Raw genomic sequence first — 24,165 nt, forward strand, 5'->3', positions numbered from 1 at the left:
CACCTGAAAATGTTAACTGAAATTGTAAGGAGCTTTCATATATAAATTTAAAGAGTAAAATACCTATATTGAAGGCTAACTTGGTCTGATCTAAGCAACAAATTGCTATAAGGTGTTGCGAAAGTAGTGGATGGAAATTGACAAGATGACATACCATATGGGATTTCAAATAAAAAATATACATTTACTCCGTTTCTAAATATAAAGCTTAAATTAACTGAAAAATTAAAGAAATTCGCTATTTGTATTATTATGTAAAAAAATTATATTTTTGCCGACAATATTTCTCTTTTAATGAATGTATTAATGAATACCTAATGAGGGCATTGTAGAAAAAATATCAAATGAGAGAGAAAAATGAATCAAAGTTCAGATATTTAGGACCAAACCATTTTGAATTCAAACCTATTTATGATTGTACTTCCATAAAAACTTTTTGAAAGAGGGTTAGTGTGACAAGAAATGGTAGATTAGAATCTCTGCAATGTAACTCTGAGGTATTCTCTTTTGGATATATGGCAAATTGAAATTGTTTTGATTTTGAACTTAAAATTAATCTCGTCTTTGTAAAATATATTTCTTTTATTTCTTTTTTTTACCAGAAATATTACTTTTATTTCAGTGTACACGTTTATTCTTTTGGCTTCTTTTTTGTGATCTTTTAATTTATTTTCATCATCATTTAAAAATTACTTTTTTCTAACCAAATGTATTATATATATATATATATATATATCTGTGTGTGTATATGTATAGAAAAACAACTTCCAGTTACCCAGATATAAAAACTTAATTGATGCCTAGAACATTTCATAATTTTAAAAATCACATATTAATTTAATTTGATAGTTCGTAAATATAATTTTGTACTTAATATTAACACTTTTTATTAAGTAAATGACTATTAATTCAGATGAAATAATCAATGCTTTGGTTATCCAGAATATTAAGTAAGAAATGCCCCAAAAAATAATGAGGAGATAAAATAAAGGAAAGTCAACAGTTGTATTCATAGTTAAAAAATAATAAGACAAACTCATATTGTTTATTCTTAAATAACAATAATAAAAATGTCACTGTTAAAAAAGAATATCAACTTCCCTCAAGAAAATTATTTTAGATAGGTGTCTTTCGCAATTCACTTTTTTTTATAAAATACTTAATTAACCTAAGTTGAATTAGTATCTTTTTATTAGAATCAATTCTATTCAAAACACTGTCATGATAACTTTGACTTATCAGGAATGAAAAGTTAAGTTGTTACTTGTTAAACTTATGATTTCATTTTTTCTTTTCATTTTTTTAAGATTTCAAATTAAAGGCATTTAAGTAATATCACTACAAAATCTAATCACATACTAGTTTGTAGTAACTTCACAGTAATTAGATCATTTCAGCGTACCATGTTGGGATTTGCAAATTTGGGAATTTTTTTTTTCTCCTAAAAACAAATCGATTATTAGGTATTTAGGAGTACTAGTTTTTTCCAATCAAAATGGATAAGTACAACTCAAAAGGAAAAAGGAAAAGCTTGAAGGGAATAATTCCTCTGCTTATCTCTCTCAATCCAGTCCCTGCATTTTATGGTGGGAGAATAAGGAAAAAGGGGAAAAAACAAAGAAAAAAGGGGGAAAAATTAAAATGATTTTTCAACTATTACTTGTCCTAGCATGCAAGTTTGCTCATTCATTTGCTTCACGATATACATAATGAAGCCAATGGAGTGACTTATTAATATTCATAATAATCAAATTCCAGTAAAACCAATCAACTTGGTCAAGCCAAAAGTGATAGCCATAGCCATCCAACCTCCGATCAAAACCCTAACACAAGACCTCCTCACTGAAGTTTTTCCGATCACTGCACCGACACCTCCAAAAACCACCAATGCCAAGCTAGCCAGTGCGGCCACCACCGCCATCCTCACCCTATAATCTCTTATGAACACAGCTCCGACGAGAGGCACCACTGCACCGCCGGAAAATGCAAGTGCCGATGCAGCAGCAGCCTGAAAAGGGTTCGGAAGCCTATCCTTTTCATCATCGTCAACTTCTTTTGTGTTGTTGTTGGCTTCTCTTTCTCTCTTCATCTGCGCTAACTCTATGTCCCTTTGAGTGTACACAGACACAAACTCTCCGATTGCCATGCTACAAGCTCCGGCAACTAGTCCCGCGAACCCGGCAAGAAGCATGGCTCTGATGTCTTGTCTGACAGCACCAACCCCGATCATTAGTGAGGTTACTGTGACCAAACCATCATTGGCTCCTAACATGGCTGCCCTAAGCCATTGTGCCCTTTGAAAGTAGTTGATGTTTTTGTCATCTTCTTCGTTAGGGTGAATACGGATGTCAATATGGCTTGATAGGGTTTCATTATTATTGTGATGAGATTGAGAAGAAGCCATGGATAATGGAAAAGAGCTGAAGTTTGAAGGAAAGAAAGGATGAGAGGTTATGAAGTTTGGTTTTGTGGATATATGTGGAGGAGAAACTCTTATCGAAGAAGGTATTATATAGAAGTTTCATACAGCATTGGGTTGGATTGAAGATTATGGGTCTCAATCTCAATGTGGTGATGAAGAAGTGGTGGTAGAGTGGATAGCACTCAGAATATGGTGACTTCTTTGTTTAATAATTCATCAAAAATTAATGCTCCTGTACTAATACACACACACTAATACATATATACATATATATATACACACACACACATATGGTTGCCGGAAAGGATGAGAATAATGGAATGGACTGAAGAAGCATTCTCTCTAGTTTAAAGATAAGATGTCAATTTGTTTTGCTTCCCAAATTCATAAATTTTTTCCCCAAGTTATCCTTATTAATTGCATATCTGAAAGAGGTTTTTGTCAATGGGGTAATGATCAAAGAGGATATTTTTGAGGAATCAAAATATATTTGTTACAAATAACTAACTTAATGAATGTTTGTAATATTCATAAATTAATTATTTAGTTTCTATATTTAGGACCAGAAGGAATAGAAACAAAACTACAATGACCAAAATGCGGAAGGCAGATAGGTTAATGTTCATGACGGGGAGGGGTAATTTAGTCTGTGGAAAGTGTGGTGATTCTCACATTTGTGGGATTGGCCTAGGGGTAGGATAAAATTTTAAAACAATTCCATCACTAAAACTCAAATCTGAGATCACTAATTAATTAAATTACCAACAAATACAGTTCCATATACCGGCTAATTGTTGTTTCATTTGAATTTATTTGACAAAACTATTTACACATACTCTTATTCAGAAATCTAGACTGATAAACTATTTGTGCATACTCCAACATGAATTACAGATAAAACATAAATATTTCTAGGTACTCAGTCAAGAGCAGCAAAGGATTATATTATATATACTTTAGAATTTTTTTTTTGGAAAATACTTTAGAATGTTTGATAAATTAACGAAATGTTAAGTGGAAAAATAATGAGTATATAGAGGCGTAGTGAAAAATTAATCCTTAGACACTACGTGAAAAAAAATGAAACACAATAGCCAAAGTTAAATAATAACAATACATAACATAATAAACACTCATTTCAAATCTATTTATTACAAGACACATCCAAAATTTAATGGAAACACTTGAGAGTCATTTAAACAATGCCCTCTTGAACAATGACTTTTCCAAACCCCTCTCCCCCCACTGAACCACATCATCCAAAGGTAATTTTGAAACGTTGTAAAAATTTTAAACATTTAATTAATTTTAACTAATCTTAATTTCATTAAAGCGGTTAATAGACTCTTATAAAAAAAGAATGAAGGTTATCTTAATGATTTGCGTTTGGTTTTCTACAATCCCTATATGGTTCCCTTTCGTCATGCTAGCAAACAACCATATTTATATAGCTCAAAATTTAAAGGTTTGATAAGATCTATATATAGTATGTGTTTTAAATCCATACATAAGAATAGGTTACTATGACATTCACTTGGAGGTAGACCATATATTGTAAGGTAATTGGATTCCCTTCTTTGAGGATAAGCACATTTGAGGCAAAAGGATATAAAATAATTAATCATAGAAAAAAAAAAAAGCAAAATTGTGGGGATTTTAAAAATGAAGGGAGTGTGGCGTGCACAAGCAATGTTAATTAGTGGAGGCCTCTAGGTTGATCAGCAATATGATTAAACTTTAAATATATAGATTATGATTGAGCATTAATTAACTATTGAGGTGAATAATGATTATATATTGGAGGGAGTGTGGATTCCACGCAGAAGCCACAAGCAAACATAATATTAAGAATAAAAATATATGGAATATTCTTTGTCCGATTCCTTTGTTGACTCAGAAACATTACCTAGAAGTGGAAACATGAATTATTGCTTGGTGGGGTTTCTCATTAGTGGATTGGTGATCTGTTCAATCTTTAATAATGCTCTTTAAAGTTATATTACAATCCCATACTCTTCGTCTTTCTCTTATCTTTAACTAGAGGTTATATATATATATATATAAACACACACACACACACCCTCAGGTAAACTCAGCTTGCTTTATATCATGTGCATTTGGAATGAAAATCATTTGATCACCTGAAACTAAGCTGAACGTGTTCAATTTAATAGTTTAACTTTGAGTTTTTAATCCTTAAATTTATCAATGAAAATTTTAGTTTGTGTTGCAATACATGTATAATAAAACTTATTACATCTGATAAGTCATATTACTTAAAGCTTCGAACTAAAATATAACTCATTTTGTTTATCATTTTCAGTTCTTAAAATTTGATACTATTTTGGTTTTAGTTTTTAAAACTTGATCTTATTTTAATTTGGTTGTTTAAATTTTAAACCAACACAGTTTTGTTCTCTAGAATATAACTTTATTTTGAGCCAATTTAAGACTTTTGGTCCTTGAAACCAATTTAAGATTTTAAACCAATGAAATTTTGGTCCTTATTTCAAGGACCAAAAATCTTAAACCGAGCCAAAATGAAATTAAATTTCAATGACCAAAATTATTGGTTTCAAATTTTAGGAACCAATACCAAAATGAGATCAAATTTCAAGAACCAAAACTATTAGTTTTAAATTTCAGGAACTAAAATCAAAATGTGATCAAATTTCAGTAACTAAAAATGATATTAACTTTTTGTACAATCTAATAGTAAGAGATGGAATGTTTTTAATTAAGAATCCAAATAAAAGAATATATAATCTCATTCTCATTTGATCCTAAATATAGAATTTGGTTCATGAATATGGTTTGATCTGATCTACTTTGTCTTCTTCATTTAATTTTTTCCCTCACATTATCCTAATTAATTATCTCATTTTGTCTCACTCCCTTCGTCTCCCACATGGATGTTTTACAAAAAGGAACACGTAACTTTTACTACATAACAATATATAAAAAGTAACCAACTTTTTTTTTTAATTTCAACTAATTAATTAACTATATTTTATATTTAGAATAGATTAATATTAAAAACCCAACTTGTGATGGCTTTCTTGTGGAATCCACACTCCATAAGGTTTAGTTCCTTTATAATTTATTTCTCATTGTTTAATTTAAAAGTTGACATTATATTCTCTCTGGAGGTCACACTCCAAGAAAATGGAATAATAGAAAATTGCTTCAACTAATCTCCCCCCCCCCCAAAAAAATTAAAAAATTACAAATACTGTACAAATGTTAAACTAGCTAGCTATTAAGAAAGCTCCGACACGAACAATAATTAAGTGAAGTGAAAAAGATTTGATTTCCAAAGATCAAGGATTTAATCATGTTGAACTAATCCAATAGTACTCCTCCGATCATTAATATAAGACTTAATTAGAGAGTTAATATTGGCTCTAAATATAAGACATATTTCATATAATTATCAACTTTTTTCAAATTAACCTTATTGATATTTTCTCAATAATAATCCAGTAGGAAAGAAACGATAGGAATTAAAAAGATGTTTAGGGTTTTTTAAAAAAATCAGATTAACTAATTCAACTAATATTTTTAATATACTCAAATCAGTTAATTAAGTTTTGTATTAAGGATCGGAAGGGTATAATTGAATCTGATAAGATAACTAGGACTAAGAAGACATGCATACGCAAAATGGTGGGCTGCCATTGATGTGGATGATTAATTTTGAATTACTTGAAAACAACCAATTTACTAAACCAACACCATTTTTCTCATGTTTTTCTTAATCCTGCTCAACCGAATTATTTTAATTTTAAGTATCGTGACTTTTATGGATCGGTATACTTGTATATTTTCTTAGAAGTTTACATCAAGTGACCTTAAATTTGTTTTGAAATTTTTTTTAAAACGATCTGGTTATAATTTTAAAATGTGTCTTATATAATGCACATGCGACCCACAAATCCATCAAAGTCCCAATTATTGAATCAAACATGAATTCTAAAATGTTTCATATCAGCAGATGGGAAGAACTGTTGAAAAAAACTCATCGTTAATTATTAGACTTGATTTATTATAGTTAAGGTTGACTGCCTGTTCATTAATACACCTATCTTATGACTACAAAAATAACTAAAGTGTTATCTTAGCTTGTTGGCATTATCTTTTGAGACCAAAATATAATGTTTAATTCATGAGCAAACAGTATTTTCGAATTTAGTGTGTCGTGCTATTGTCGTCGCGATTATTCTTAATTTTCCAACGGATGCCTCTGATGTGTTTTTTCTTTTTCTTTTTTAAAAATGAGAATTTTGTTGTTACGTCTAGCTTTAAAATTTTTTAACTTTGTAAACAATAACTTTATTTCTAAAAGAATATAATTAAAAAATTATCTTTTTTTAGATCTAATATCTATATTAGATAAAAATATTAAAAATACAATACAAATAAAATTAAATGGAAACCATCTATTTTTAATATGAATTATCCAAATATGGATGATAAATATATACATAGAGAGAGAGAGAGAGAGAGAGCTATAATAGAGAGAAAGGGAAGCAATGGAGAGCTCAAAAGAAAAGGTAAGAGATTGAATGGCTTGAGGTTGTAGGAAAGTAAGTGTATATTGAAGGACTTAAAAGAAACCGACAAACCATATATATGTCACTCATATAATCAGTTTCCCTTTTTTCCACCTGGTTGCCCCTAAATTATATATAATACTTAAATTTTAGTTATGATTTTATTATGAGAAAATTGATGAAAATTTTCTGTTTGAAAATTTTGAGCCAGGATGACATCTTAAAGTGCACCGTGATACTTTTTATGTGTAAAAATATATCAGATCTTTCTAACTGATAAAACTTCTAAACACAAATTAAATTCTTCAATTCAGCTATTTCTCCTTTGTTTAATTTGTTTCTCACTCAACTCAACTTATTGATTTTATTCTTTGAGTGCATATCCCACACTGCATTCTTGCGTCTTATCCTCTCTTTTTTTGGGTCAAAGCATTCTTATGGCCCATTTTTATCTTTAGGTGCATACCCCACGTTTTGATAACCATACAAAAATAAAAAGAATTAAACTTTGTGTTCATCAGTGTCCGGTAAACATTTGTGTCGTGAGGGCTAATGAAATACTACCTCTGATCTTTAATATAAGAACTAGTTAAATAATTTGAGCAGGTTAAGAAAATTTATTAATTGAGTTATTTATAATAAATATATATTATCTTTCTCAAAATACTCATGTTAATAATATGTATTAACTAGAACTATTATTTGATAGCACTTTTAACATGTGCAACTACAATAAAAACTATTTTAAAAAAATGAATAAATATGAAAAACAAAATGAATTGAGGTCTTATATTTAAGATAAAAAAAATGTTAAACTAGCTTTCATATCAAGAACTGGAGATAGTACAAAATATTAAATGTAACATAATCTTCTAAAATACTCTTATGTTTATTATAAATTAGGTAAATAAGTTTAAAAAAATAAGTACATATGAGAGAAAACATGGATTGAGGTCTTCACTTTAGAACCAAATTCAACTCCCAAACTAGCTCCTATATTTGGAACTAGAGCAAGTGTTATCTTCTAATCATTAGTGGAAATTTTCATTAATTAAAGCATGAAGCTTTTTGTTTTTTTTTTTGGTGAAAAGCTTTTTGTTGAATAGCTGGTGTATTCATTTTTCGTTCAAACATAAATAAATATGAAACATATTTACAAGGAGAAAAAAAGTAAGTTCACAGGATAATAATTTTTTGAAATGTACAAAAGTTGCGGCTTAATTGAAGAGAACAACAATAATAAATAATATGGTAGAATCTTAATGAATGTTGGACGTGAATAAATTCACAAAGAAACTATATAATGAAAGATTCAAATATATAATGAAAGATTCAAATAAATAGCCAATATATGGAATTTTTAACAGAAGAAAATGCAATATATAAACAGAACTGTGGTCATAACATTGTCCAGAGCTGATGCTTTTTTATAAATAAAGAAACCGAAGCAAAAAAGGGGGAAAAGCCATTAATTATGAATATTAGAAACACATTAAAATTTGTTTAATTTGTTTAAGTGCCATGCCTGGACTCTTATCTCTCAAGTAATTAAAATTAAGCCAAAACATACATTTAGTCCTTTAATTTTATTGAGAGTTTCAATTTGATCCCTTAACTTTAAAAAGCATACTTTTAGTCATTTAAACCTAAAATCGTTAACAAAAAATAATGATATTATGATCTTAAATATTGATAAAATATTTTCAAATGCTGCTATATTAAGTTTAATTTTTTAAAAAAACATGACTATTATAAAAAGTCATCATTTGAGCCTAACAATTTTTGAGTTAAACAATTAAATGTATACCTTTTAAAGTTAAAGAATCAAATTGAAACCTTATATAAAAACAAAAGAACAAATGTATACTTTAACCTTAAAATGAAAAGTCTGCATTTTGAAATAAATGTTCATGTTAAATAAATATTAATTATTCTTCCGGCCCTAAATATAAGACCCTTTTCATAGTGCTATGAAAAGGGTCTTATATTTAGAACAAGAAGAGTACTTGAATGCTATATATTATTCAAAAATATATTTCCAAACAGTAAATACATTTGTTGAGATTATAGCTTCATAAGTAAAAATTATATATTTTTTTTACTATATTACTATGTGTCTTATTTTTAAAATATTGGAATTTAATTATAATTATAAATTTATATGAAATCAAAAAATACATAATTATTTATGGTTGGAAAACTTGACATAATAAATATAAAAAACTTAACTTAAGTTTTTTTTTTTAAAAAATCATGAACCCAATCTCAGCAACAGGAAGTCTCTTTTAAGACTCGAACGGGGTGTTTGGGTAAGAACAAAACTATGGTTTTTAAAAATGATTTTACAGTATACGAAGTAAATATGTGGATGAGTTTGTCTCAATTTACAGAAAAGTATTTCTGAAAAGTGATTCTAGGATTACTTAAATACTCCCGAAGCCTTCTTCGAAAGTCTTGTCCAAAACTTCATATCAACGTTTGGAGGATCCACACGCTTCTTTTGTCACTTCTAGATCCCACAAGCCAATCCTCTCTCTCTTCTTTTCGTCAAAAGGCCCAAGTGAACAAGGGAACAACAATATGACCTTTAAGTCTTTGGAGCAACCCGGTGGAAGTGGGGTACTGGTATACTATCTCCTCTCTTATTTATAAGACTTTATTTATAGACTATAAATAAAGTCTTATAATTATAATTAAAAGTAGTATATACTCTCACCGTCTCTTAATATAATATTTAATTTTTTGAATAGGTTTATCCCTTTTTATAAGATCTTTTTTAAGTTTGTTTGAACATTTAATGTATTATTACCTATTTTACCCCTAGTTTAATGCATTTAATACATTTTCTTTCTTTATTTATCTCACTATTACTCTCTCACATTTACCCATTTATACATAGGGATATGTTTGGAAAAAAAATTGCATTGGCTATATATTAATTGCTTTTAACTAATTTTAACTGTTTTCTTAAACTGTGCAATTTAGTTAAAAAGATCTTATAATAAGAGACGGAGTAGTACTAGCCAGTATTTAAATCCTTGAAAGTCTTGGCAATTAATGTCTTGTGCTTCAAATTTTCCATCACTTAGTTTCAGTGTTCTAGTGTTGATCGTGAAGACTTCATGGCTGATAACACACAGTAGTTAGTTTCGTGCTGAAACACTTGTCTCGGCTTCTGGTGCACGAAGTCAATTTGCCATGCAGCGTGGACGATAAAGCGATCCGTAAAAATCAATTAAAAAAATACGCAAACATTGTTCAGTTATATAAAAATTAAAGTTTTATTTTCTTTATCAAAAATTTAAATTTTCTTTTTAAAATCATCGCATACTTTAATTAAAAATAAAAGTATATAATTTTATTAAAATTTAGATTATTATATAAACAATTTTTAAAAAATCAAAGAAAATGATTTTTTTAAAAAAATTTCTTAACATTACATGAATTTTTTATTATATAATTAGGTGGCTTTTGTTAAACGATTTTGAGGAGGTATCTTATAATTTTATTAAAATTTAGATTATTATATATACAATTTTTAAAAAATCAAAGAAAATGATTTTTTTTTAAATTTCTTAACATTACATGAATTTTTTATTATATAATTAGGTGGCTTTTGTTGAACGATTTTGAGGAGATGTCTTATAAAATTATAATAAATTATCCGAATTCTTTAAATTTCTTAACATGAAATTTTTTTATTTTTAAAACTGATATAAATTTCTTATAAAATAAAAAATAAATTATAAAAATTTTCTTTTAATTTTTAAAATCATGTATATAATAAATTATATAATAATCTAAATTTTAATAAAATTATCTAACTTTTGTTTTCAATTAAAATCTGTGACGGTTTAAAAAAAACTAATTTTTTATACAGACAATAAAAATTTAACTTTTACATGAACGAACAATGTTTGCCTATTTTTTTAATTTATTTTTAGGCAGATTGTAAACTTGAGTTAGTGAAGTTTGTTAATTCGTATTATATTAGTTTTAAAAATAAAATTTAGGAGGGAATATAGAAAAAATGTATGAGGTTTAGATAGGGATAATATGATATTTTTAAACTTATATTTAAATATTTGTCCTTTTAAATAGCTTTAATTTTTATTATCATCTCCCATAAATATCACTCCCTGTTGGTCCCTCTCTCTCTAATTCTTCCTAAATATAACAATTAACGCATATTTACAAGGAGAAAAAGTATGTACACAGGATAATAATTTCTTGAAATGAACAGAGAACAACAATAGTAAATAACATGGTGAAATTTTAATGGTCGTTGGACGTGAATAAATTCACAAGGAAACTATATAATGAAATATCTGAATAAATAGCCAATTTATGGAATTTTTACCAGAAGAAAATGCAATATAAACGAATAACTGTAGTCAAAACATCGTCAAAAAGTGATACTTACATGAAGCCACGTTAAGGCTGTGTTTGGATGAAATTAAACAGTAGTTTGAAGAATAGCTTCTGAAGAATAGTTTCTGAAGAAAATAGATTTTGTGAAAAAATAATTCTAAGAAGTAAAAGTGTTTGGATAGTTGTTATCAAAAGCACTTTTTATGTACAAATTATTAAAAAAAGTATAAGTTAATATGATAATTACATAAAACATAGATTGTATGATATATTTTAATTTGAAGGAATAAAATTGTTAATAATATATTTTTTACCAACATAATTAATAATACATAAGATAATGTAATTAATAAATAATTAATGTGTATATTTATTTATAAAATATAAGATTAAATATGTTTATAAAAAATTAATTAAGGGGTGTTAAACTCATATTATTGTTGAGATTTACTCTAATAGGCATAATCATACTCTCTAATTTGAGTCAAAAGCAAAATGGATTCACTTCTCCTGAAACCATGGTTTTGGGTTCCAAAACCATGGTTTTGACCCAAACTATGATTTCAGATAATTTGTGCCTGCTTGGGTTATTTTTTTTCCAAACCATGGTTTGGGTATCCAAACCATGGTTTGGCCTGCTATCCAAACAGGGCTTAAGTATTCCATGGCTTGAATAAAGAAACTGAATGAAAAGTGGAAAAGCCAATTAATTATGATTTTTTTTTTTTGGTTGTTAGTCACAGCCGCACAGCTATCCTCTTATTATTGGAGGCAATAGTGTTCAATGCACTATGAGATACTAAATGTAATTAAACACCTCTCTTAATAAGAATTTGAATTTTTATTCAACATATTATGGAAAACTAGCCTTTTTTGCTAAATTTAAATCTTCTGTAATTATGAATTAGGAACACATTAAAATTTGTTTGTTTAATTAGAGCCATAGACTCTCATCTCTCAACTGATTAAAATTAAAAGTCTCATTTTGAAATAAACATTCATATTAAATAAATATTACTCTTCTGGTTCTAAATATAAGACTCCTTTCGTAGTGTAATTTACACTATAAAAGAGGTCTTGTATTTAGGATCGGAGGAAGTACTTGAATACAACAAATATGATTTAAAAATATATTTCCAAACAGTAAACACATTTGTTGAGATTATAGATTGGTAAATGAGAGTTATATTTTTTTATTACTATTCTAATAAAAAAAATTAAAGGTTAATACCACCTAGTACTAATAATCAACCCATAATGTTAAATCAAAATCAACTACAAGCCGGCTCATATTCACCTCTACAATGGCTCTTCACTCATAATACTGTTCTATGAACAGTGACAGCTTATGAATAGTAGCGGCTCAATTTTGGGCTGCGCCTTTTTTAATGTTTTGTATAGTATTTTTTCTAAATACTTTTTTTAGATGGTACAGATGGGAGTTTCAAAATTTGAAGTTCCCTCCATTTCAATTCTCTCTCTCTCTCTGGTTTCAAAATCTATAAGATTTCTTTCTGATGCTTTTTTGGCTTCCTTCCCACGTTATATCCAAAGTTTTAAAGTATAATAATCAAATAAAAAATAATATCAGAAATGTATATGATGGTATAAATATAAAAGTAAATATAAAATGACTAGATATATATTTACAGTTGGCATTAATATTAACAGTTTTAAATTAAAAATTAATAGATGCAAAAATTACTTGAATTTTAGTACAGTTAAAAAATTAATATTTAAATATTTTAATGTTTATAATAATTTTATCTTTGAAAATATAACAATATTATAATATAATATTTTTGCTTACTTTTATAATATAGCAAATTTTTCAGATTTTTTAAATTTGTAAATTTTTGGCTTTTGGAAAAATTAAAAAAAATTAATTATAACATATCCTAAAATTGACTGCCACACGCTTTCTCTACTCTTGATAAGTCATTTACTTTACTTTGTTGCCCTCATTTTTTGCTTCGTGTTTTATCTTTTCTTCGTTTTAGTTATGCTCTAAGCAAGTTCTCACAGATTGTCACCGGATATAGACTCCTTCAGTTCTTTTGCCTGGTAAATCGTCTTCTTTCCATTTTTGATTTTTTACTCTCTCCTTTACGTGTTTCCCATTGTCTTTTCCCATTCTTGTTTTTTCCCCCTCTTCTCCTCAATTTCCCAGGTGAATCGTTCTTTCTCCTTCGTTTGTAAACCCATTGTGGGAGCTTGAGTTTGCGGTCTCCGAGGCCGGCGACTGTTGGGTGAGGGTGGTGATAGATATTGGTCGGACACTCTCTCATATATCAGCAAGGAGTGCTTCTGGAACAGAACCTGCAGGTAAATCCGAGCCTTCTTCATCCTTTCACTTTTCTACATATCCTCTTCAAGTATTCCTCATAGTTTTATTTTGCCTTTCATTTTAATGTATTTTGTTATTCTGTAATGGGTTTCCTTGCTAAACGAAGTGTTTTTAAAATTCTTCACAAAACAGGCTGAACGCTTATATGTTTCACTGTCAGGTGTTCATCATCCATTCTCAAAGCTTACGTTGGTATTACATATTATGTACTATAAAGTCAATTCAAATCCTCCATTGTTATTTTCTGGTCTGAGTTACAGTGGGGTAGGTTTAGTGGCATATGCTGATGCAGGAACTTATTCCTAAAAATACTGGGCTAATTCTCATTAGTGGCCCCCGGCAAGGCACACAAATGTTTTCACGAACAACATCTTTGGTTCAGAGGTAATTATGGCTCAGTAGTGCATTCACCCTAATATTTCGCCTTCCAGTATGATTAGTTTTCTGCATTTTTTCTGGTACAATTATCTTTTTCCAATGTCTTGCTTCATTTTTCATGAAACTATCTAAGTTCATCTATCATATAGGAAGAACAGAATAAGGTGTGTTTTGCTTGGATGTTGTGCTGTGAAGCTATAGGTTGAACATCAGCCTTACATTTACTTGCAAAAACTGGTATGGTGATTCAATTTGCTTTGGTGAAGAGAGATCAAGGTTAACTCTCTTTCTGCTCTCATATGAGTATTTTCATATTTGTTGTTTTCCTTCTTTATATTCATCCAGTGTTGTTTAATATCATAGGAGGTTTATTTGGTATTGTATGATGGATGCTATTTTGTTTTGTGGAGGTTTGGTGTTAATTGTCACGAAGAGTATATGTAATTTAATTTGTTAATATCTGCAGTTTTAATGGTGCCTTTGTGGGCTTCATACTTTCAATTTAAGAATAGTGGTGTATTTTTTTCTCACATGAGACATCACCCTTACCATAATGTTTGTTTTTTTATTTCCCTCCAAATTGGATTAGTATTAATTTGCTCCCCATCCTTACTATAGTGCATGCTTCTTGAATTAGACCATTTGGTGTTTTGTTGGAATTTGTTGAGGTGTTCTAAATGTCAAAATCAAACTCACCCCTTGCAAGTTATAAGGATTTTGGTATGGAATATGGATTTTGGATCCAATAGTCTACATTATCTAAGTATGAGAATTGGTACTGAATAGAGTATGTGGTTCATCCATTTAATAAACTCTTTTAATGAGCTGTAAGGTTTGAGGTGGGATGTCAAAGACCCAAAAGTTACCAAGGTCAGAGCTCATTTATAGCATTTTGTTGCTCTTTTTGTGAGCATTATTGTTCTATTTTGTTCTGGACATTTTTGTGTTGTTTTGGCCTAATGTAAGTTTGCAATGAAGGTCTCCTTTGTGAAATGTTAGACTAGAACCGGCAGGATCAGTGCTACTTGAGGAAATCGATTTGTTGGGGGTGGAGATGGAAGAATTTCTAAGTTTTCAGTAAACATGATGATACAATATTCTTAATGCATGAACCGATACAGCAATTATTTTTTGGAAAAATATAATTTCTCGTTATGTCTCTTCATGGTTCTCAGTATTATAATGAATATCTATCTAAGCCCTGGGGACAGATTATTTATGTTAAAAATAATAAGTGCATTTATGTCAAAGAAGCCTGCCCTATACTTTTCAAGAGGAACGAGTTTTGGATGTTCTTGCAATGCTGATGCTGCAGGGGCATATTTGATGTTGTTTCCTAGGGTCTTTATATTTGCAAACATGACTATATAGACAGACACACTTTTACTGGAATTTCCTGAGTTGCCTCTTTGAATAAATGTTTAGGCCAAGGCATTGTTTCCTTTATATTGGAGTCAAGTTTAGGTGACTGAAGCATTGAGTCTATTGATCTTCTTCAAATAGGTCTCAGGAAGAGAGAAGAAAAAGGAGATCCAAAAGTATGAAGCATGAAAGTAGTTAAAATAGCAAGGCCGTTCGGTCTCCTTGATTGTACATAGGCTCATAAAGTATATTCATATTCATATCAAGGAACCATAGGTAGCAATAACCATGGTATTGTCTTGAAAGAATCCCTTCAAGGGCTTTGCAAAAGAAAATCACGTCACATTAAAGACATGAATGTTCAAGTGAGTTTGGAGGCATTTGGCAAGTTGAATTGTGCACAGGGTCTTTGACCATTGGGCTATATTTTGTTGCCTTCATGACATTCTTTTGGGGAACAGCAGTAATAATTGGGGGGAAAAAAAGGAAAGAAAAAGGTTTTTACAGGTTCTTCCATAAGGAAATGTTGCCTCTGGCTTTGTACATAGCATACCATCCTATATGCAAGACTAATTTACTTTTCATGAAAATGCAAAAAACTTACAAGCAAATAAATGTTAAACTTTTGCATAAAAATACAATCTAAAATGTCATTCCAAAATAAAGTTGTTTGGGGAAAAATTTTGAAATTATCAAGTTTTTGGCAAAAAAAAAAAAGACCATGCACCAATTTATAACCATATGAGGTTGGAAAAGAGATACTTTGATTTATCGTTGGTAAAAAAAAAAAAAAAAGGTCCATTTGGATTAATGATAAAAAATAATTTATTTTTAATTTAATTTTTAAAAAAATAAAATTGGGTAATGTGATTTGTGTTTGGATTAGTTTTTATAAAAGTTGATTGGTAAGGTTAAAAAGTTATTGGATTATAATTGAATAAGTTTAGTTTTCTAGAATGACTAAAATGGGTATGATTTTTATTAAATGATAAAAAATGATTAAAAATATGAATTTACAAAATGTAATCATTTTTCATTATTCTCATCCCCAAGTTCTTTCCTGCCTAATCTCTTTCCCTTCGCCCTGTGCCCCTTTTTCCCTAAATATATTATCTAATTAATGGATAATCTCGTCTACATAATTTATGTAAATACAAAGTAAAAAATAATATTACCCAATAACAATAATATTAAAAAATAGAAATGAAATAAATACCTAAAATTGATTGAACAAGTACAAAAAAATATAGATAGAGGCATAAGAACAACATAAAATAAGGATAAAAATATCTTTTGATTCCAAAAAGGTGATTTTGCATAAGTCATAAGTAAGTTTTAAATACTTTTGCAATTATGTTTAAAAAGGTAGTTTCTGATCTATAAGTCAGATTAGTCAAAAGTTATGATAAATAACTTTCAAATTTACAAACTAACTTATCATATTTATAAGCTATTTTTTCCTCTTCAAAACGCCTTACCACCAAAGAAGCTGAAAATAACAAGCTGAAAATTTGGCTTGCGCCAAAGTCACAATTTTCACGGTATGTACTACTTATAGATAGAGGAGGCAATTTCAATATCATTATTTATATATGGATGTGTGTTATAATGTGTTGATACTTTTGTGATAAATTAATATTATTGATTATATTGATTGAAGTGAACTCTTCCCGTGCATCGCACGGGGGTATATATGCTAGTTACAACTTAAAACAACACACTCAGTCACTCGTTTAAAAAAGAAAAAAATCATGAACCCAAGCAGAGGAACAGGAAGTCTTCTACTCAAAGTCTTCTTCGAAACTTCAGAGTTCATTCATATTAATGTTTAGAGGACCCACACGCTTCTTTTGTCATTGCCAGACCCCACTCGCCATTCTTTTTTTTTTCTTTCATCAAAAGGCCAAACTGAAAAGGGACAACAATAAAGTCTTGACCTTTAGTCTTTGTGGGGCAACATCGTGGACGTTGGATGCTAATATATACTAGCTAGTATTTAAATCCTTGAAAGTCTTGGCAATTAATGTCTTCTGCTTCAAATTTTCCATCACTTAGTTTCGGTGTTCTAGTGTTGATCGTGTAGACTTCATGGCTGATAACATACAGTAGTTAGTTTCGTGCTGAAAAACTTGTCTCGGCTTGTGGTGCACGAAATCAATTTGCTATGCGGCGTGGAGGATAAAGCGATCTGTAAAAATCAATTAAAAAAAAATACACAAACATTGTTCAGTTATATAAAAATTAAAGTTTTATTTTCTTTATCAAAAATTAAAATTTTCTTTTTAAAATCATCGCATACTTTAATTAAAAATAAAAGTATATAATTTTATTAAAATTTAGATTATTATATAATTTATTATATAAACAATTTTTAAAAATCAAAGAAAATGATTTTTTTAAATTTCTTAACATTACATGAACCTTTTATTATAAAATTAGGGGGCTTTTGTTAAATGATTTTGAGGAGGTGTCTTATACAATTATAATAATTATCCGAATTCTTCAGATTTCTTAACATGAATTTTTTAATTTTTAAATCTGATATAAGTTTCTTATAAATAAAAAATAAATTATACAAATTTTTTAATTTTTAAAATCATGTATATAATAAATTATATAATAATCTAAATTTGAATAAAATTATATATCTTTTTGTTTTCAATTAAAGTCTTGACGGTTTTTTTTTAAAAAAAATTTATACAGACAATAAAAATTTAATTTTTACATGAATGAACAATGTTTGCCTATTTTTTTAAATTTATTTTTAGGCAGATTGTACACTTGAGTTAGTGAAGTTTGTTAATTCGTATTGTATTAGTTTTAAAAATAAAGTATAGGAGGGAATATAGGAAAAAATGTATGAGGTTTAGATAGGGATAATATGGTATTTTAAAATTTATATTTAAATATTTAGTTCTTTTAAATAGTTTTAATTTTATGATAATCTCCCACAAATATCACTCCCTGTTGGTCCTTCTCTCTAATTTTCCCTAAATACAACAATTAACCCATATTTACAAGGAGAAAATTAAAAGTATCTACGCAGGATAATAATTTTTTGAAATGTAAAAGAAAACAACAATAATAAATAACATGGTAAAATTTTAATGGATGTTGGACCTGGCTAAATACACAAACAAACTATATAATGAAATATCTAAATAAATAGCCAATTTATGGAATTTTTACCAGAAGAAAATACAATATAAACAAATAACTGTAGTCAAAACATCTAGGTGATACTTTTATAAAGCCACATTAAGTATTCCATGGCCTGAATAAAGAAACCGAATAAAAAGGAGAAAAGCCACACAGCCGCACAGGAATTCTCTTGTTATTGAATTCATTATATTCAAGGCACTATATGAAGTATTAATGTAAACATCTGTTTTCAGTATGGATTTGAATTTTTATTTATCAAGAAACTAACCCCTTCTGATACACTTAATTTTCTCGTAATTATGAATACAAGGAACACATTAAAATTTGTTTGTTTTAAGTGCCATGGACTCTCACCCCTCAAGTGATTAAAACTAAAAGCCTCATTTTGAAATAAACATTCATATTAAATAAACATTACTTGAATACAATAAATATGATTTAAAAATATATTTCCAAACAGTAAACACATTTGTTGAGATTATAGATTGATAAATAAGAGTTACATAATTTGATTACTGTTCTAAAAAATTTAAAGGCTAATACCACTACCACCTAGTACTAGTAATTACAACACACTCAATCTCTCACTAAAAAAAAAGAAAAAATCGCGAACCCAAGCTGAGCAACCGGAAGTCTTCTACTCGAAGTCTTCTTCGAAACTTCATTCATATTAATGTTTGGAGGACCCACACGCTTCTTTTGTCGCTTCCGAACCCCACACGCCATTCTCTCCTTTTCTTTTATCAAAAGGCCAAACTGAACCGAGGCAATACCTATAAAGTGTTAACCTTTAGGAGGTGTTTGGATGTCTGCTCAAACCATGGTTTGGAGAGTCAAACTATGGTCTGAAGAAGAAGTCAGCCAAACAGGAGCAAGGGAATGTGAAACCATGGTTTGAAATAAAACCATGGTTTTGAAGCCCAAAACCATGGTTTCAATGAAAGTGGTTTGAAGTTGCTTTTGGCTCAAATTTTCCAAATGTTAATGTGGGCCCAATAGCATATGACAAAGCAGTCCTCATAATTAATGCTTCACTCTTCATTCCACACTCGGTCTTTCACTATTTAATCTTATAATTTATAGATATGTATACATATTAATTATTTATTAATTATATTATCTTATATATTATTAATTATGTTAATAAAAATTATTTTATTAACAATTTTATTTCTTCAAATCAAAATATATTATAAAATCTATCCCTTATACAATTATCATATTAACTTGTACCCTTCTAGTAATTTGCACATGTAAAAAGTACTTCTAGTAAAAACTATCCAAACACTCTCACTTCTCAGAATCACTTTTTCACAAAATCTATTCTTCACAGAATCTATGCTCCCCAAAATCTATTCTCCAGAAGCTATTCTCTAAACCATGGTGAGGGGGACGATACTGATGGTACTGGCTAATACTTATTTGTCTTCCTTACAGAACAGAAAGAAAATTTTTTTTCATTCTAATTATAAGTTATTTTATTAAATTTTTAATATAAATATACTATTTTATTCTTATTTATAGTGTAGATAGTTATCTTTTTTTAAAAAATATATTAAATAGGAGTAAATTTAAAAAATTATTATATTTTAATAGAGAGTTATTGTATTTTAACGTTATTCTTGATCTGTATAAAATGTACTAAAAGCATCTTATAAATAAAACAAGAAGAGTATCCAACGTCTTGGCAATGTCTCCTACTTCAAATTTTCCATCACTTCTTTCAGTGTGTTGGTGTTGATCGTGCAGACTTCATAGCTAATCAATTCCTAACTAATTTTAATAGATTAAAAAAATAAGTTAAATTACATATTATAATAAGTAAATATTATCTTTTCTAAAATATATTTACTAATTAAATTTATTGGTTAGAATTATTATTATTAGAATGATTATTTTAGAAAACAATGAATAATCATGTAAGACAAAATAAATTAAAATTTTATATTAAAAATTAAAATAAACATTATTCAGTTATATAAAAATTGAAGTTGTATTTTCCTTATCAAACATGAAAATTTTCTTGTTAAAATCATCACATACTTTAATTGAAAATAAAAGTATATAATTTTATTAGGATTTAGATTATTATATGATTTACTATATAAGCAATTTTTTAAAAAAACAAAGAAAATGATTTTTAAAATTTCTTAACATTACATGAATTTTTTATTATATAATTAGGTGGCTTTTGTTAAATGATTCTGAGGAGGGTTCTTATAAAATTATAATAAACTATATGAATTCTTTGAATTTCTTAACATGAATTTTTTAATTTTTAAATCTGATATAAATTTCTTATAAAGTAAAAAAAAATTATACAAACTTTCTTTTAATTTTTAAAATCATGTATATAATAAATTGTATAATAATCTAAATTTTAATAAAATTATATAAATTTTATTTTCAACTAAAACCTGTGATGGTTTTTAAAAAAATTAATTTTCTTATAATGAAAATAAAACTTTAATTTTTTTCATGAATGAACCATGTTTGCATATTTTTTAAATTTATTTTTATGCAGATTGTAAAATTTGAGAAAAATCAAGTTTAATTTAGTAAAATTTGTTAATTCAAATTAGTTTTAAAAACAAAATATATGAGGGAATATAGGAGATAGTGTAGGAGGTTTAGATAGGAATAATATGGTATTTTTAAATTTATATTTGAATATTTAGTATTTTAAATAATTTCAATTTTTATGATCCTCTCCTGTAAATATCACTTCCTATTGCTCCTTTTCTCTAATTCTCCCTAAATATAACAATTAACCCATATTTACAAGGAGAAAAAGTATCTACACAGGATAATAATTTTTTGAAATGTAAAAGAGAACAACAATAATAAATAACATGGCAAAATTTTAATTGACGTTGGACCTGAATAAATTCACAAAGAAACTATATAATGAAATGTCTAAATAAATAGCCAATTTATGGAATTTTCACCAGAAGAAAATGCAATATGAACAAAAAACTGTAGTCAAAACATCTAGGTGATACTTTTATGAAGCCGCATTGAGCATTCCATGGCCTGAATAAAGAAACCGAGTAAAAAGGGCCAAAGCCACACAGCCGCACACGTATTCACTAGTTATTGGATGCAATAGTTATCCAATCCCACTTTTTTAAAAAAAAAGTCAAATTAAAAATATGTTGTTTTTCTAATGCTAATCCAAACGAACCCAATATTCAAGATATTATGAAATACTAAATAAAAGCATCTCTCTCAATAAGAATTTGAATTTTTATTCATCATATTGTAAAAAACTAACTCTTTCTACTAAATTTAATTTTTTTGTAATTATGAATATTAGGAACACATTAAAATTTGTTTGTGTAAGTGCCATAGACTCTCATCTCTCAAGTGATTAAAATTGAAAGTCTCATTTTGAAATAAACATTCACATTAAATAAATATTACTTGAATACAATAAATATATTTTAAAATATATTTCCAAACAGTAACTACATTTGTTGAGATTATATTATAGATTGATAAATAAAAGTTATATAGTTTGATTACGATTCTAATAAAAAAAATTAAACGTTAATACCACCTAGTACTAATAATTACAACACACACAATCTCTCGTTAAAATTAAAAAAAAAAAAATCGTGAACCCGCTGAGGAATAGGATGTCTTCTCTCAGACTCGAAGTCTTCTTCTGAAACTTCATAGCTCGTTCATATTAATGTTTGGAGGACCCACACGGTTCTTTAGTCGCTTCCAGACCCCACACGCCATTCTTTCTTTTTCTTTCATCAAAAGGCCAAATGGAACCAAGGCGATAGCAATAAAGTCTTGACCTCTAAGAAATATTTGGATAAGATCAAAACTATAGTTTCAGAAGTATTTTTACAGTATACAAAATAAATATATAGAAAAATTTATCTCGATTTATAAAAAAGTACTTCTGAAAAAGTAATTATTGGGACATCTAAATATTGTCAAGAGGTGATGCTTTTTTTTAAATAAGGAAACCGAAGAAAAAAGGGGAAAAGCCATTAATTATGAATATTAGAAACACATTAAAATTTGTTTAATTTGTTTAAGTGCCATGCCCAGACTCTTATCTCTCAAGTAATTAAAATTAAGTTAAAATATACATTTAATCCTTTAATTTTATTAAGATTTTTAATTTGATCTCTTAATTTTAAAAAACATATTTTTAGTCCTTTAAACCTAAAATTATTAACAAAAAATAATGATATTATGATCTTAAATACTCATAAAATATTCTCAAATGCTAATATATTAAGTTTAATTTTTTACACAACATAATTATTATAAAAAATCATCATTTGAGCCGAATAATTTTTGGAGTAAAGGACTAAATGTATACTTTTTAAACTTAAGGGATCAAATTAAAATCTTGTACAAAGACAAAAGACTAAATGTATACTTTAGCCTTAAAATTAAAAGTCTGCACTTTGAAATAAACATTCATATTAAATAAATATTAATTACTTGAATGCAATATATATTAGTCAAAAATATATTTCCAAACAGTAAATACATTTGTTGAGATTAGAGCTTCATAAGTAAAAATTATATATATTTTTTACTACCACATTACCATGTGTCTTATTTTTAAAATATTAGTATTTAATTATAATTATAAATTTACATGAAATCAAAAAAATACTTAACCATTTATGGTTGGAAAACTTGTTATAATAAATATAAAAAAATTTAACCTAAGTTTTTTTTTTTTAAAAAAAAATCATGACCCTAATCTCAGCAACAGAAGTCTCCTCTCAGACTGGAAGTCTTCTTCCAAAGTCTTGTCCAAAACTGCATATCAACGTTTGGAGGACCCACACGCTTCTTTTGTCACTTCCATAACCCACAAGCCAATCCTCTTTTTCTTTTTCGTCAAAAGGCCTAAGTGAACAAGGGAACTACAATAAAATCTTGGCCTTCAGTCTTTGGAGCAACTCCGCGGTATATTACCTCTTGTTCGATTTATAAAATTTTATTTATAGACTATAAATGAGGTTTTATAATTAAGATGGAAGGTATCATATACTAGCCAATATGTAAATCCTTTTTTTTTTTTACCTGAGCCAGTATTTAAATCCTTGAAAGTTTTGGCAATTAATGTCTTGTGCTTCAAATTTTCCATCACTTAGTTTCGGTGTTCTAGGGTTGATCGTGCAGACTTCATGGCTGATAACATACAGTAGTTAGTTTCGTGCCGAAAAACTTGTCTCGGCTTGTGGTGCCCGAAGTCAATTTGCTATATGCAGCGTTGAGGATAAAGCGATCCGTAAAAATCAATTAAAAAAAATACACAAACATTGTTCAGTTATATAAAAATTAAAGTTTTATTTTATTTATAAAAAATTAAAAAAATTTTAAATCATCGCATATTTTAATTAAAAATAAAATATATAATTTTATTAAAATTTAGATTATTATATAATTTATTATATAAACAATTTTTAAAAAATCAAAGAAAATGATTTTTTTAAATTTCTTAACATTACATGAACCTTTTATTATAAAATTAGGGGGCTTTTGTTAAATGATTTTGAGGAGGTGTCTTATACAATTATAATAAATTA

At 27.9% G+C, this 24,165-nt stretch overlaps 1 protein-coding gene across 1 annotated transcript; it reads right to left on the reverse strand.

Moving 5' to 3' along the window:
• Positions 1–1,547: 1,547 nt before the first annotated feature.
• On the reverse strand, positions 1,548–2,459 carry LOC114712831 (vacuolar iron transporter homolog 1-like). The gene has a single exon (XM_028897386.1). It carries the CDS (start codon positions 2,402–2,404, stop codon positions 1,748–1,750), a length of 657 nt encoding a protein of 218 aa, XP_028753219.1. The 5' UTR covers positions 2,405–2,459; the 3' UTR covers positions 1,548–1,747.
• Positions 2,460–24,165: the final 21,706 nt, after the last annotated feature.

This window comes from Neltuma alba, unplaced genomic scaffold, assembly GCF_004799145.2.
Source record: "Neltuma alba isolate B1F8T4 unplaced genomic scaffold, ASM479914v2 tig00011396_pilon, whole genome shotgun sequence".
Classification (NCBI taxonomy): domain Eukaryota; kingdom Viridiplantae; phylum Streptophyta; class Magnoliopsida; order Fabales; family Fabaceae; genus Neltuma; species Neltuma alba.